General features: G+C 37.0%; 2 protein-coding genes across 2 annotated transcripts in view; both read right to left on the bottom strand.

Moving 5' to 3' along the window:
• ube2g2 (ubiquitin-conjugating enzyme E2G 2 (UBC7 homolog, yeast)) overlaps window positions 1–9,083 on the bottom strand; it is a 37,688-nt gene extending 28,605 nt beyond the window's left edge. The window contains exon 1 of the mRNA XM_088930725.1: window positions 8,933–9,083. Within this exon, the coding sequence (XP_088786851.1) occupies window positions 8,933–8,975 (43 nt within the window). The 5' untranslated portion in view covers window positions 8,976–9,083. The remainder of the gene's footprint in view (window positions 1–8,932) is intronic.
• An 808-nt stretch (window positions 9,084–9,891) lies between these two features.
• Window positions 9,892–15,723, bottom strand: LOC148821839 (small ubiquitin-related modifier 3). The gene is made up of 4 exons (XM_088931469.1): window positions 15,563–15,723; window positions 14,120–14,248; window positions 11,877–11,948; window positions 9,892–10,914 (listed from the first exon to the last, which is right to left on the bottom strand). Exons 1-4 carry the CDS (start codon window positions 15,581–15,583, stop codon window positions 10,852–10,854), a joined length of 285 nt encoding a protein of 94 aa, XP_088787595.1. The 5' UTR covers window positions 15,584–15,723; the 3' UTR covers window positions 9,892–10,851.
• Window positions 15,724–17,125: the final 1,402 nt, after the last annotated feature.

The following is a 17,125-nucleotide window of genomic DNA, read 5'->3' as shown; positions in this document are numbered from 1 at the left end:
TTTTTCAGGAGAAGCCCATGATTAATACAACGTGCAATGCCAGAATATGATTTATAACTTGACATTCACTATTCACTCAGAGTGCTAGGAAAAAAACCCGATATGTCCACTAACTACCTCATCTACAAGGCAGAGGCAATTATTAAAACAAAGAGAGCAACACCTTGAGTGCTGGATGACAACAGTACAATGGCGTGACATATGAATGTTCTACCTTTTTCTGACAATGAAGGGATACTAGATGACACCCCTGCTTTTGTCTTTCACGCAACTAAGGATTCTGTGAAGAAACTGGTAACAAAAATGTCAGGTCCTTCTATTTTAAGCACGTTTATTGGCATGTCTCCATAAAAGGCTTATATGCCATGAAAATATTGATAATTCATATGGTCACATTCAATTTAGGAACATAACAACATAATAGCGACAGCCATTTTGTCCATTTATCTTGTTTTGTTTTTCAATGGATAACTGATATCCTCTTCTTTCCATTTCTACAAATATGATATGAAATATCAATTCATCAATGTGGCTCTCGCCTACACAGCACAGGCACTTTTTATAACAAGGAGAGCAACAGTGTAAATCTGGGTTACAAAAGGTAACTTACTTTCTATCACAGACAGTGCTGAAAAAGTTCTTTCCAGAGATGCATGAAAGTACTTGGAAAAGGCAAATTATAAAGGTGCAGGATTAAAGATTGTCTTGAGAGGCGCTAGATAGCTGATGCTCATCTAACCAGATAATCCAATCCCAACTGAGTCCTGATATTTTGCAATGGAGTTCATACAATGTTAAATTACAGATGAGTGTTAAATTAGATTTACACAATTAACAAATTTTTGCTTTTTCTTCTGTTCTATTCTAAATATTCACAAAATATTTGCCTATTGAATGCAGTTCAGGAAAAATGCATGTAAAAGAATAATTAACCCAAATTACATACCCCTTCAGTAACTTAATATGTTTATTTTCAAGGACAGTCACAAACATTACTTTGTAACAGAGTCTGTGGAAACACTTCTGTGACAAACTGACCCACTCTGAATTTGAATTAATATTCCACTATGAAAAGTATTAATATTGCTGACATGTAGGGACTATGCATTTTAACTAAAGGTGTGCTTTGTTAAACATTACATTTTGTGACTATAACTTTTGTACTTCATAATAAGCAATTAAACTGTCATTCACTTAACTTGGTCACTTCAGAAAAAAAACTGGCACTATCACATTAGTAAGTCAATACAATGCAAGTACACCTGCATGGACTGCAGATCGTGACTTTGCCAGAGAGTATATAACCCTTGACAGTATTTACCATTTTATTTTCTAGGAAAGATGGCTAGTGCAATTCCCTGTATAGTAAATGTTCCATGCCAATAAATAAAACTGGAGGGCTGAGATCAAACATTAATATCGCTTTGCATTATTGGACAAAAATGCAGGAACTACATATACTGCAAATGACTAATGCCATATAGGTATGCTGGAACAGTCTGAGAGTGTCCAAAAGGATGATAAAAATAATTTCTCACTGTGCTTCTCTAGTTTAATTGAAACCAGCCTTTCTAAACTAACCAAAGGGGTTTCTAGTTACCAATTTGATGTTTTTTAAGATGCATTGTTCTATCAAGTAGGAAAAAAATGAATAATAAGGAACAGCTGAATGTGAAATAATGAGTGAACCACCAGTTTACCTGGCTTAAGTAATGTGTTTATACAGTTATGTGCAAAAGTTTAGGTTGTGCAAAAGTTTAAATTGTGTTTCAACAAATCTTTAAGTGAACAGAAGCTGACACAACCTCTACATGATATGAAGTTAAACTCAACATCTTTCTGCAAATTGTAATGCAAAACTACTAATTACTTGCTGATTTTAATAAATTGAAAAAATAAAAAAGCAGAAGTTGAATGTGTAAAGGTTAGGGCACCCTTTCGGTTGATTACTTTTTTTTTCAAAACTTGATTGAATTGTTAGGCCTTAAATTAAACCGATGGAAGACAATTCCAAGTATGAACAAATACCTGACCCATATAATCTCGCGGATGTTGATTGTTTTTTCTGCCGAATTTCAACAAACATATTGTCTATATAGCACATGAAAATACAGTAAGTTCGCTTTTACCAAGCAGGGAAGTGCTATAAAAGGTCTTTAAATGCTTCCAGCTTCCAATTTCAACTGTCACAAACATCATTGAAGAAATGGAAAATAAAGGTAACTGTTGAAGTTAAGGCAAGATAAAGACCCAGAAAGATCTGCAATAGAACTGCTTGAAAACTGGTCAGATCTACAAAACAGAACCCAAAGATCACTGCAAAGAACCTGCAGAAAAGTGTAGCTGACACTGGAGTAGTTATCCACAGGTCCATAGTACAGTGTTGCTAACACAATAATGATCTGCACAAGAGAATTGTCAGAAGAAAAACCTTTCCAACGACCTCATCACACAAAATGTCTAAAGTATGCACAACAAAACCTTGATAAACTGGAAACTTTTTGAAACAAAAACTGAACCCCATAAGATATGTTTGGAAAAAAACATTTAATGAAAACAAACACCTCGTCAAACATTAAGCATGAGGGTAGATCTATTCAGCTTTGGGGCTGTGTGGAAGCCAGTGGCACAGGAAATATTGTGTGGATGGAAGGACAAATGGATTCTATTTATCAACAAATCCTAGAAGCTCTTGGCCCAGAGTCTTAGAAGAAATTGAAGCTAAAAAAGGTTGCATATTTCACTAAGACAACAATGAGAAACATACATCAAAATAAACCATGAAGTACTTATAGGACAAAAAGATTAAGGTGTTGGAATGGCCTTCACAGTCCCTAGACTTGAATATTACTGAAGGTCTGTGGGACATCGCAAACATGTAGCGCACACAAGAAGACCTAAGAACATTTCTGACCTAGAAGAGTTCTCCAAGGAAGAGTGGGGAAAAATTCAAAAGGCAAGAATAGAAAGAGCTTTAACTGGCTACAGGAAACATTTGGTTCGGCCAAAGGAGGTGTTAATAAGTACCAACTGACAGGGTTGCCCTATTCACAGTTTTATTATTTTGAATATCTACAAACCTGTAAATACTAATTGTGCATTATAATTTGCAGAAAGATGTCATGTTTAAGTTTATACCACACAGAGATTGTGTCAACCTCCTTTCACTTCGAGATTGAATGAAACATACAATTTGACCAGTGATGCCTACACATCTGCACACAAATGTATAAAACAACAGGGCCCTGATTATCCCTGCCAACACCTGTGCTCAATCATTAGGCTGTCAAAAGCCATTTTGGCTCAGTGACTGCTCTTTTCTAAAATTGCCACCTGAGATGCATAGTCTACTCAGAGATGTACCACAAGCCAAAGAGAGAGAAAGTCACATGAAAAATCTAGCTGAACTCAGTGGTAGAGGAAATTTACTCTTGGATCATTATGGTAATTGAATAATCCAAATATATTTTACGTCTTATTCTTAATAATTATAAAATCTTGTTACAACTCCTTTAGGTCTCCACTGTCGAGACAGAGTTAGGAGGATTAATATATAAATATTAATTCTGTATAATTAAAGCTTCAGAGCTTGGTCTTTAAAGGGGAACTGCAGTCCCAATTTCTCAGACCGTGATGACAAAATAAATTGATGATATTGGAAAATTCTACAGATTCCGAATTAAGCCCAACATCGTGAATTTTGTGAAAGTACTCCATGTTTGCCATGTTGTCCCGTCGCCGTGCTGCTGCTGGTCTCGTCACAGGAGAGAATGAGAGTCTGCGAGAATTGTGACGTGTAGCGGCCCTTCCGTGACCTGCGTGCAGAATTAACAAGTGGTACTTGTCCATAGAGCCGTCTCAAAGATGAGAGCAGTATTTCTATGGGATTAAAAGAGCTGTATTCACAAGCCTGCTTGTTTTACAAAGTAAGAGGGCTGCTTCATGTCACCGGACGTTTTGTTGCTTCGTTCTAAATCACAGACAATGAGAACAATATGACACTGGACATACCTGGAGATTGAATCTATTTTGTGATGTAAATTGGTGGTTTTACACACTTCTGCGTATATTTTACTTTCATTGTGTTTTTAAAGCTCTCATTAATGCCGATTCTTTCCAACTCCAAAATATAAAAATAGCATTGCAGTTCCCCTTTAAAGAGCAGGACAGTTATTTTTGTTTAATCATGGCAGACTAGTTATGTACTATACTGTACACCACACCAAAAGAAAAGAACAAAATGTTACACGAGCCTTTAGGCAACTGAATTAAACTAAAGGCCAGTTGTAGAATGATTTTCTCTATAGCAACCAATAGCTTTCTGATCAATGTTAATTCTAAAAATGTTGATGTGAATGTCCATATTCTTTAAATTATGGGTTAACAGAACCTACTGAAAAACAGCACAGTAGTCTAAAGCACAGATATGTGAGCAACAAGATCATTAGGAACTATAGAGCTACATGGGACACAAAGGAACAGACAAGCAGAGATTTAACTAGATATAAACTGAAGTCAAGTATCTGATTAAATAAAGACGACATTTAACTCCCCAACTGCATTTTTAATGGATTTCTATACTATAGCTGCATTTACAGAACACAGAACAAGAAAGACTTTGTTCTTATAAATAGTATATCATTTCTTTATCAATATGCAGAAACATAACAGAACTAAGCAATAATATCTAAATTATGTCTCTGATCTTTTCTATTATTTACATCGTTTTCTTACTTGTTTCAAGCCTTAATATAGACATGCTGCATAATTCACTGCTTGAGTGTGCCTCTACAGTATATCAAGGTTCATGCCTAGCTAAATAAAAAATATTTCATACAGATAAAAGAAAGCAAGCTGTTGACTCTGTACACTAGTGTTCAACAAACCTGAATGTACACCTCCCCCACTCAAATAAAACCAATCTGCCTTCCCTTTAAACTTTATCATATTGACAAAAGCTCTGTATACTCTTAAAGGGCAAATTTACCAATTACTCTAAAATAAAATTACTTTCAGCTATACTACAGTAAATTCATTTTGATTGGTATTACCGTATGTGCATCATCACCTGGTCTCACGATTTAGAGATATCTATGAAAAACGTATCTGTCACTATTAGCAGGTCAAGGAAACATGCTGTTTTTGTAACATGTATGAAGGGTGTCTCAATTTTATGCATCATGGTGGCCACACACACACAACTAACAAGTTCAAGTTTATTTGTCATTCCAGCCATATACAGTATACAGAGGAGCCAGATATCATTCTCCCGGTCTACGGTGTGAATACAGACAAGGCACTGACAAGACAATGCTATAGAAAAAAGTCTATTATTTATACTGCTAGATGTGTTCTAAAAAATACAACAAAGGGAAGTAAAAAACAGTTAATTAATAAAGTACTCTAAATGCAATAAAATTACTTTCCAAAATAAAACAGCGGTAAACATCCCCCCCCCCCCAGAGTTGGGATTACAGATATATACAGACCATGGATCATGAGGAACAGAACAGAAATTGAAATAAGAATCTTTGCCTATTCTGTTGTCTGTCGTAAAATCTTCGGTAATCCAAAACAGTGTTGAAATGTAAGAAGCCTGAAGTGATTGCTAGCTGATTTTATTCCACTTAGCATGTTACAAATGGCCACAACTTCTCTGATGCATCGCAATCTTTTTACTCCACATGATGCCATTAGTCATGATTGTTTTCAAAATAGGTCTAGTTCAAGGACATTCTACATCAAAAGGCATATTTCTAAAAATCATCCATTTTATAAGAGCTGTACTTTTTTGTTTGTCTTGTACTGTCTACCATCTCTACTCATTGGTATAGAGGTTATCTGAGCTCCATAAATGCAGTTTATTTTTGGAGGGACTCTAGGCTCAATGCATACCACACAACTACGAGAGTAGAGGATGCTATTGCTTTGCTGGATTTTTGGCTGCAATAACTCAAGGCTTTTAATTAGGAACTATTAACTTTAATTATTTATATTTACCTGCATCGCAAAGGCAGTGACAAAGCTGAGGTTATTTTACTAGGTCCATCAACTGTGAAAATCAAATTAACGAATTAACGGTCCAAGTGTTGCATTCATAAAATGGTGTTTATTATGTTGTAACATTTTAACAGAAATGAAGAACCTGGCAGAAACCTACGAGAATGCCAGGAGAACATGCTAACTCCACACAAACAGCGTCCCAGGAATTGAACCCAGGGCCCCAGTGCTGCAGGGCAGTGAGGCTGATCACTGTGCCTTCATGCTTGCCCTTTGTATTTACTTTTCTGTAAATACACAAAGACTGCCTTTAAGGGGTAGTACAGATTACAAGTAAAAGAGTAGACTGTACCTTTTTGGTGAATTACAGCATCAACATTGGAATTTCAGACATTGTCGTTTTAAGGAACATCTTAAGGCAGCATGGTGGTCCAGTGGTCTGCATGACTGCCTCGCAGTGCTGGGTCCCTGGGATCGATTCCTTGAGTGCTATCTGGGTGGTGTTTGCATGTTCTCTCCATGTTCAGATGGGTTTCTGCTGGGTGCTCCCTCCCAAAGTCATGCTGGTAGGTTAATTTGTTAATTTTGTAAAAAGAAAACTGGCCCAGTTATGAGTGTTTGTGTCTCTGTATGCTCAGCAATAGAGTGCATCCTGCCTTGAGCACGCTGCTTACCGGGTTATGATCCAGCATCTCCCTTGACCCTGTACTGGATGAAGTGGTTAATAAATGGAGGGGTACACTTTGTTTACACTGCTACGCTTCACCACAAGATGGCATCTACGGTTATGTCTTTTTTTTATATAACTCGAGACGCTCTTGCACTTGGGTGAAAAGCAGCATCAATTGTGCCATCTGCTGGAGAATATCTAAATAAGCAGCCAGCGTAGGATGAAAATGTTAAACCCGTTAATGGAAACAGAACTTTCTTACTTTTTAAAAGCTGTATTTCATAAGTGTGTGCCATAAGCACGGTAATCAATCATATTCAAACCAAAGTTGTGCTAAAATGAAAACGGTGGGTCATCTTTTTCTTCACCAAGATGCCTGTCTTTCAACTTTTGAGCATTTCTACATTGTGTACACTGTTGAGAAACTAGTAAATCACTTTTTCCCTCACCTCACCAAGACTTGACTACTGCGATGACCAGCTTGAGGCTACAGCTTTCACAGTGTATTAGATATATATCTGCCTGTCCTGACATCCCAGAACACGTTATACAATATACACTGAACTAACACACTGATTCTTTTGTGTTTAATTTAAGGTTTTCTCCCTCCGTTGTACAATACTTGGAGCTCTGTTTGTGAAAGGCGCTTCATACAACAGTTTCCTACTCTTGCACTGAAAGAGAAACCGTGTGGCGTTTTCGCAAAGAATGCAATTGCGCCATCTAGAGAAAAAGAAACCGTACTGCAGAATTCACAAAGCCGAATATACTGTAACTACATTTGAAACACCGAATACCTATTTAACCATGATGGGAGGGAGGAGGGGACGTGGAGTTGCGATTCACAGAAAATGGTGAATGTAACAAGCCATCACAAACTGCAAGTTAGGAGAAATCTTCTTAAAAAGCGAACTTTACAAAAAGGCAGTCTGCAACAACCCGTTGTTTATATTGGAAATCTTCCCTGTTGGCCAATCCCATCAATAAGTGGGAAACTGAGGAAATCTGGACACGTGGTCGTCTTTCTGGCTCATATGATTCAAACTGAGGTCTGTTTTGTTTCAATTATTTTACCTTTATTTAAATAAGGCTGGGCGCCTGGACTTCATTCATATACACTACTATACAATGGGCTTATACACAATCAGGAATTACAAAGTGTATGTGAAGAGAACCAACTATGCAAACAAAGTCTCCATTAGTGCCTTCTGCATTTGTGACTTCTAGCGTCATTAATACAACTAAAGCTTTGCATTAGAAAGAAACAAGAAATCTGTGAAACACCTTAATTAGATTATTTAAAACCTTTATCACATGTAAATTGCACATGAGCAGCCAATAAGGGCTCATTCATTCGATTTACTAATTCAATCTAATTTACTCGTCATTAGGTGTTGCTCGTCACATTCACCTCCACATCCATTAAATGAAAAGGCTACATTTTGCACTTGAAATCGCAGGTTTACCATGATGAACTTATCCTAAAACAAAATATCTGACATTTCCATGGCAAGAACCATACAATTCTATTTCTACTAAGAAGGGGGAACCGAGATGATAAAGTAGATCAAATGTGAAATATCCGAGACAAATGTACAGTTTATTAATTATGTAGCTTAAGCAAAAACAAATACGAATGGAATTGAAGCGCAGAAAAAAAAACTTTCAGCTTTGCATACATCATTCCACGATCATATATCATAACCGCATTTTCCAAATAAGATTTAATGTCCCCGAATCACTGGATTCATAACAGAAGGACAAGTCTGGCTTCAAGGAATGTGCTGTATATGCTCAATAACAGTATACACGTATATAAGAAAAGAAGCTTCGTACAAAATGCACTGCGATTGCTCATACATTTTAACGAAAATAATATTATACTAAAACAACTTGAAACACAATCTCTAGATATATCAAATAAGGCCACAGCAAGGAGTCATTTGAGCGAAACTGAACTGAAACAGACGAATTTAAATATTTCACAGTCCATCCTGAATTTGGTATACATTCCCAAACGGAACATTGTATGAGAAGACTGAGCTGCGGCAAATCATCTGACCTGATCCCAACTAAAATCCCACCCAAAACTCAGAACTTCTTGACTAAAACCAGTGCTCAGTGCTTTATCTAACACATCAGCAAACACCGCAAATAAAGGCTGTCATCGCTTCCAAAGCTTTTCGGAACTTTTAAGATTAAACAAACTAAATTGGCACAAACAACGCCTAACAAACGTTCACAATACGCAGCCGTACTCACGTTTATATTCAGCCATAAGTCTTTTCAACGCTGTCCCAGCCATTTATAAAAAAATGTAACGAAAGAAATAAAAACTAGGTTAAATTCTTCTTTCCTTCGCACACCTCTCAACACAACAAACGCAACTGCGGAAAATAACCTGTTCCGGGTTATGTTAGAGCACGTAGATGCTAAAAACTTACTATCCGCTTTACTTACAGCACCCCCTGAAGGCCGGAGGACTTTTGTCTGCGAAATCAAAATGTAATGTCAAATTAGTCCACACCGCCCCAGCCCTGTTTTTCATTCATTAAAAATACTTCTTAAACTAGGATTTATCAAGTTACGGAAGAACTGAAAAGCAAAGTGCTGTCTTCCCAAAACCTTTTACATTTAATGAGATATCCCACGTACTCGGCTCCTCTATCACCCTTGACATATCAAACACAGTAAACTTTTTTCCTGCAGTACCTCATTGAGATCCTATACAATGTAAAAACAGATTTCTTGGGATTTCCTCAATCTAAGTAAACTTAGTTTCTCTTTCTGTGTGCTGGTAATAGGTGCAGCTGATGCTTAATAATACTCATTTCTTACACAATCCTTGCTTTGTATAAATCTGCAGATACTGCTCAAAGACTTTAGAACGCCAAGTTAACTTACTCATAATGGGACTCTTTCAAATTCAGTTCACAAATAGTTGTTGAATTTTATAAATGACATAAATGGGACCAATTATTTTTCATTTCTGTAGTGTTTATCATTAAAATCACCACAGAGTGTGCACAAATGTTCTGTTAAGAGCAGTTAACAATCTCAGTTTGAAAATATACTTTTCAATGTTACAACCAAAGCCAACAAAAAAGTGTGTGGCATAAAAAACATTAGATGAATGTAACAGTCAGGTGGTTAGTAGTGGAGTGAGATAATTATCCAACAGAGAAAATAGGCTTTGAAACCAATAACCTTGACAAGCAATCTGAGTACCAAACTATATTTATTGTATACAGTAGTAAAGGACAACAAATAATGTACAAATCAGTAGAGAAACATGACAGATTCAGTGGAAATTTCTACCTTGCCCACCTCCCTCCCACCCCAATGAAAAGGAAATGCAGAAACTCGCAGAATACAGGTTAATGAAGCAAGACTCTTTTGAACAATTGTGTAGAAAAAAAAATCATTACACATCTTAATTTTAAAGAAAACGCCCATTCTTTAGTCCGGAAGAAAAAAAAGGTGAGGGGAAAACCAAACTGTCAAGTCCACTTCCCCTCATTGAACAGTATAAGGTTGCACTTTAAGTCAGTTAACACCATAGTCATCGAGTCTGCTTTAAAATGCAACACTTTATACCTCCTTTCTTTATAAAGCATTATACAATGAACTTGAACTTGTCTTGTCTACTTCAAAAAAAGGTTTGCACAGTATACTGTCTACAAAGCAGTTTGTACCCCAGCATTACTCCAAAATAATAATTGTGGCTTTATTAATTTAATTTCAATTGGTATCATAAAATGAGCCCACTGAAAAACACACAGCATGACTCCAAGAATGTGCTCTTCACAATTTTTTACACTCATTGAAACAAACCTGAACTTGATTCCCCCTAACACCTCACAGTCCATCATTAAATTCCACGATTAGATATCATGCATTTTTCGAGGGGAAACCACAAATGCTTTCTACGTACCATGCACTTTAATTCATGTGTACTCAGGATGGATGTTTAAAGAATCCTTTGCTCCCAGTGAATCATGGTTACCATTTAAAACCAGCGTTCAAACTCAGACTTTGTTTCCACAACAGTCCAGGGGGGGGGTTTATGAGGAAAAAACATTAAAACCGAGTATTTGGAGGGGAAAAAAAGAAATAAAAAAGCTTAGTAAAGTGGGTTTTACTCCAGGTCCGCAGTCCTCTTTAAGGAAGGATGTACAGCTTTAACACACTCCACCGGTCTGCTGTTGAAATACATCAATAGTGTCTTCGTCTTCCATCTCGAGCTGAAAGCAAACACATACTTTTCATATAGGGAGTTGTTTTCAAAATGTATACACAATATCTACAGTTAACAAAGGCCAAGTTCTTTACTATGAACAAACTTGTTGATAATCCAAAGTCAGAATGACATTAAAAGCTTCCTTCTACTGCAAACCAGTGTTCACATTATTTAATTATCTGGTTCCAGTTTTCAAGGATTTACTTTTCTATCAATGCTTCTTGACTATAGATCTTGAAACAGGATATCACTGCTCAATATACAGCAATTGAACACCTAAGATCACTTCTTCCAAGGCTGTATGGTCAGTGAGTGCCAGTGCAGACCTTCAGAGTGGCACTTGTTGCAAACGTACAACCACTATTACACAGTTCTTCAAAAGCAACAAGGACAACATTGTGCAAATGCCCTCTGGTATGCCTAAATGAAATGCATATTAATCGGTTTAAAGAATTTTTCAAACATTGCATATTAACTGTAATGTGTAAAAAATGTTCACCTCAAAACAAACTAAAACTTGTAATAGACAAGTCAACAGGCGTTGGACCTCCATACTTATAAAAGACGTGATACTTCTGATGCTTCAAACATGCTGCAGGTTCTTGCTAAAATAAGTACATCAAGGTACAAATTACATTAAGCTATCAATAGTTCAGGTTTGCTACTGTGACAGGAAATGGAATAAGTATTGCTTGTATTTCTATAGTGCCTTCAGTCCCAAATCAATCACATGTATGAGGAGATCTACACTGTACACTACAGAAGTGGGCACTCTCTTGGAAGGCCTGCAGCATGCGTTGTGCTCCAGCAGCACAACAGCAGAACACAGCAGGTAATGTCAGAAACATCTCATTTCATTTAAGAAGGCAAATTCAGGTGGAATGGACAGGGTGAGCCTAAAACTACATTTATTACAAACAGAAAGAGGCTTTAAGTGTTTCTCAATTGTTTTGAGTTTGTCCTTACCTGCGCAGGTGTGTCTGTTTCATTGATTGGCTGTCCATCAAACCTGAATCTAATTTGCCTAATTGACAGACCCTGGGAAACAAAAAACAGAAGAGTTAAACCCTCATGAATAACCGCATGTAAACATTTCACTTTGAAACATTACCAGTACCCACCTATGAAGCCCTAAATAGCTCAAATGGCAGTCAATGCTAAAATACAATATGTTGTCATTAAAGGTGTAGGCAGACAGTGACTATTACATTTCCCATGCCTCCATATCAGCACAACTGGTGAATGTGCTTGCTAAGCACAGACTAAAGCTCTGTGGTCACCAGTTTGATGTTGGGTCACATCACTAGCCAGCAATGACAGGCATTTCTCCAGTGGAAAGCACGCGACTGAGCACTGCCGAGGTTAGGCTGCAGAGTTGACCAGGGCCCTCAGCAACACAGTGACCCACGTGGTTTCCTGGGTGCCCACACATATGATATGCTGTTCAGGGATGTGTCTTTCCTCCATTTAGCACTGAGCCTCCAGATGTAGTGCCTGTGACATGTGAGGAGTCTGCCTTCACGTCCTCAATCTCCTGCATGCAGTGACAGGGCTCATACTTGTGAGCATAGGTGAGCAACACACAGCTGGCTAGTCCTAATCAGCTGGGTCTAATTAAAATAACCATCAATACTAAATTAAAATATAGATATATATTACAGGAAATTAAAGAGGAAAACTGCTCCCTCATATTTCTAGCCTTCAAAAATTGGACAATTCAGAAAATCACAGATGCAATATTTGTGGACTAATTATAGACAAATAAGTTTATGATTAGGCTTAGCACTCCATTAGAAAGATGTTTCTTTCTTTCAAGACAATACTCAAACCTTTAGAGACAGAAATGTTTTTTAGTAAGTAAGAGAGTAAGAGTAAGAGCGGTGAGCATTAACTGTAACATTCAGCACTTAAATGAAAAGAACACCAAAATGTGCCCTGTCCTTTATAAATAACTCTCTAACAGAACTATTTCCCTGATTACTGTTTTAAGTATAAACCACAAAACCTACACTGAAGCCTGCCATAAACCCAATCCACCTGGTGACTAAACAGTAAATAAGCATATTGTCCATATAGTTCTATATTATCTTAAATAATGTGGGCGTGCAATAAAATATAAGCAGCATTTCACTATTTAAACGTTGACAGTTTGTGCTTTCCCAGACTGATCAGGGCATATACAGGACAATTGTTAACATAACACTCGCCTACACAAAGACAATTAAGCACAGGATTACATCATTCTTTCTCTCTAAAACAGACTCACTGTGATGTGATTCCAAAGGAACAAGTTAAGATTAATTCCACACAGAAATTTTAGAAAACTAAAAAGAAGAAACAGCTGCCGGCTCAACAGTCAAAACCTTGCATTTTTCCTTCTATGTTTCAGTGTGGAATTAACCATTTCTTGTAGCCTAAGAGGTGACGGTTTTTGAGAAAACAATGGTCAGGAATCCAGGTTTGTTTGCATGTTGATATAGTTAAAATATTGTTGTTTTTTATTTTGCATTTGAGCTTTAAAGCAAGCCACAACTGTCTTTTCTTTAAGTGCTGCTACAACTAATTTGCATATACTATGCCTTGCAGCATGACAATATTTTAAAAACTAAGATTTTAGTGGGTATTTTTGGCTTGTTTTAATTTGTACTGTAATTGCCTGATCCATGTAGTAACTGTAAAACCCTTTGTCCTGGCGTACAGTACTGTAGCCTGGCATACTTAAAAGGCACATCTTTTTTGTTCCATTTCTCTGGAGCTTGGGTGCTCACCTTTTAAAGACAGGATTGTGCTCAGACCAGATTATTCCTCAAAATAAAAACCTAAAGTCCTGCAAGTGTCCAAAGTTTGAGAAACCCCATGCCATAATTCTTGCACCCACATACACAATGTGCACTTAATAAGCCTGTGCAATGCTGAAGATTTTACAGGCTCCATCCAAGAAAAGATTAATCATTATGAAGGGAAAGTAGCTCTAGATTTATACTGTATGTGCACACAATTACAGATGTCCTGCATCCACACATGCATCAAACCTTATGAATTATTTTGCACCAATGCATACGGGAAAACACCACCGAAGGAAAGACTGCACATCCTAAAATGTTATGAAGATATGCAGTCTTTGACACTCAAGTATGGTTGCCTACATTCTTATAAAGGCACTTTAAGGAAGATCACGGTAAAGAAAAATACTTCAAAGGAATGTTTACCTGTCTTTCGCAGTATGCCTTCATAAGTTTGCTGAGGGGGGTGTGTCTTTTAATTTTAAACTGGACAACAGAGCCATCCTGACCAGCCACCTTCAGGTTAATGTGGTCATTCTCGGTTTTCACTGCTTCCTGAAAGTGAATTAAAAACAAGACTATCAAACATGGATTAATCTGCTAAAATAAATCTACGGAAGACCTGTAGTTCTTTTTTACGTAGTAACAAAGTAGCTCGGTGTAAATGAAATGTACTTGTTTCCCACCAAAAATAAGAACCTAATGCTTGTTCTATTCTTCTCAAGCGTTTCTGTAAACAAATCAAGTTACTTTAGTACCCTCATAACGTGTACTAAAGCATCGACCATTGTTTCTGCACAATAATTGCTGAAAGCATCTCATACGTTGGTTATTTTGTTACTTTTTGACAGCTACAGCGAAAATCTTTACAGTATGTAATGATTTACTTGAACCAATATATTCCTACGGATCGCTGTGTTTAATACCTTGGCTGAGCATCACGCATGGTGAACCCTCCAGCTCCAGCAAAATCGCCATGTTTTATCAGCTGTGCTGCATAAATCGGAAATGTTGTACTTTTTTAGCATTATTGACAAATATAAAACGTACCTTACGTTACTATTACTAGCCTAATGTTGTGATGGCATAGAACTGACATGACAGGAGATGTTCATAATTTGTAATCGAAAAAAGATGTACACGTTATTCTCTACGAATGAACTGCCTTATTTCAGTACAGGGGAAGAAACGTTATTATTAATTGATAAAGATTGAGATTTGTTGTAGTTTCACGTTCTTTCTCAACTTTGTAATTTGTAACAAGGTACAAGGCCATATTCATTAACGTACCCCCTCCCCCAGTGAAATTACAAACTAAATGGGACGAAATCATAGTTAAAACGAATACCTATGTAAACAAATGAAAAGGTAATCACTCCCTCCACGGTCGTGTAAAGTGTGCTTTACCAAAAAGCACTGTTTAAACTGCATAACGGTGATGCGCTCAGCTTTGTAAATGGAGGCTGCTTGCACTGTGCATCTTTCCGCTCAGCACCTCTCTCCTTTGCGGCATTTCTTACGCCGAAGGCGTAGCTCTGCTTTGCGACTCCATTACCCTTTCACAAAGAAAATCGCGCAAAGCACACACTGAATTCCAACCCGAGGAGATTGCGCGGCAGAGGGAAACAATGGCGCAATTTAAATGAAAAGCCACATCCTAATGCACCTTAGTAAAATTTGCTGAAGTACCAACATATGCTTCCAAATTCCAAATAGCAGATTTTATTTTTTTATTGCATATATTTTGGTTCTCATTCTACTCACAAAAATGAGGAATCCCATGCCCTATAACACAGCCTGATTGCCCATACAGCTAAATAATCGCACGCAAAATATAGATCGTCTTTTTTAAAAGCATCAGAATCTTACCTTTGGCTTTTCTTCAGACATGATGCCTCTGATTTGTAAGTTTTCGGTGTGGATTTATTGAAGGACAGCTTTTCAATACACCTCTGCCAGTCGTCTCCACCACTGGAACGCGCCTTGTGCCTGAAGAGCCCAGTCACTGATAGGTAGAAAGCACGTCACGTGACGCTTTCTCGGGTACGCGCATGTCCTGCAAGCAGCTGGGTGTCGCGGAGATCGCCATAGTGAGGATTTTTGCTTTAACTTGCTCAAAACTAGCTGTATGTATAATGCGCTGGAACGAACAAGTTTACCTAATCTCTAATATCTGTATACACCAAAATAAAACAATTTGCTAATTAATTTATACAATGCCGTTTATTCTGATATGTGATGTTTGATTATTTTATGACGACAGGGGGCGCTCATTGTTCGGACGAGAAGATAAAGTACTCCTACAGTACTGTAAATCATAGTGATATTTACAGTAAGTGATAAACGAATGCTTGACATTTACCTTAAATGACACATGTTAGACATGTAGCACATTTAACGTTAAATGACAAACGTAGAAGCGTCTCGCACAGTGAACCATTATTGTCTTTTGCATTCAACTGATCAAAAGTAGAATATGTGTGCAAAATTACCTTTTTATTTCGGCTGATGATAATCATATTAGAAGCAAAGGAACGAGGGAACTACCCGTAGTGGTTAAATAACATTAAAATCAAAGAAATATTATTAATTTAATAATATCCTTAGGCACATTGAGAACGATTAATTTGCCTTCATATTCACTGGGAATTATTTTTATATCACATAGATCACTTAAGAATACAAGGTTCAGCAATACCGTATAATGCATATTAAACGATTCCTCGGACGAGCACTAATTCACAGATCTTACAAACTCTGAAAACATTCTGTATTGAGTGCTTAAATAACTCGATGAATTTAAACTGATAACACGTACGCATTAACATTACCTTTGGTTAACATTAAGATAAATGTAGTTTTGCTACATTGAGATGGTTATATTTAAAAATGTCACTTTTTTCAAAAACGTGCACATGAAATATGCTCAGATGCAATACCTTGTGCAATGTTTGGTGATACTAATGTTTCTTTAAAAAAAACTGTGGTTGAGAAAGTCTAGTTAAGACTTGCAGACAAGTGCATACAAATACACGTAGCTGGTAAAATAGATATCCGATGTGATTATATGCATACTTCATTCAAATATTTTAAAGTCATGAAAGGGACTGATAAAATCAGCCTAATGGATTGCTTCCGAAAAGTACTTGATGATGGATTATAGGAAACAGTACCTTATTGTAGTTCCCAAAATGTCTTTGTAACAAACTACCAGTTGTGTTATTAATCCTGATTCCCTGGGATCTGTAAAGAAACTGCTTGATGAAAACCTCAGATTCAAATCCACACAACATCCTTTGTGTCAAAAATAAATTGACAGATAAAGTTGCGAATGTTTCTACACATAAGCTTTTGTCCTTCAATTCTGTAATTAACATCCTACGAGAACAGAAGGTAAGTAAAGCTACTCTATACGGACTGTTAGACATTTCT

Source organism: Atractosteus spatula, chromosome 13, assembly GCF_055471065.1.
Source record: "Atractosteus spatula isolate fAtrSpa1 chromosome 13, fAtrSpa1.hap1, whole genome shotgun sequence".
In the NCBI taxonomy this organism is placed as follows: domain Eukaryota; kingdom Metazoa; phylum Chordata; class Actinopteri; order Semionotiformes; family Lepisosteidae; genus Atractosteus; species Atractosteus spatula.
The sequence above is the reverse complement of the archived record's forward strand: the minus strand, read 5'-3'. Positions and strand labels throughout refer to the sequence as shown.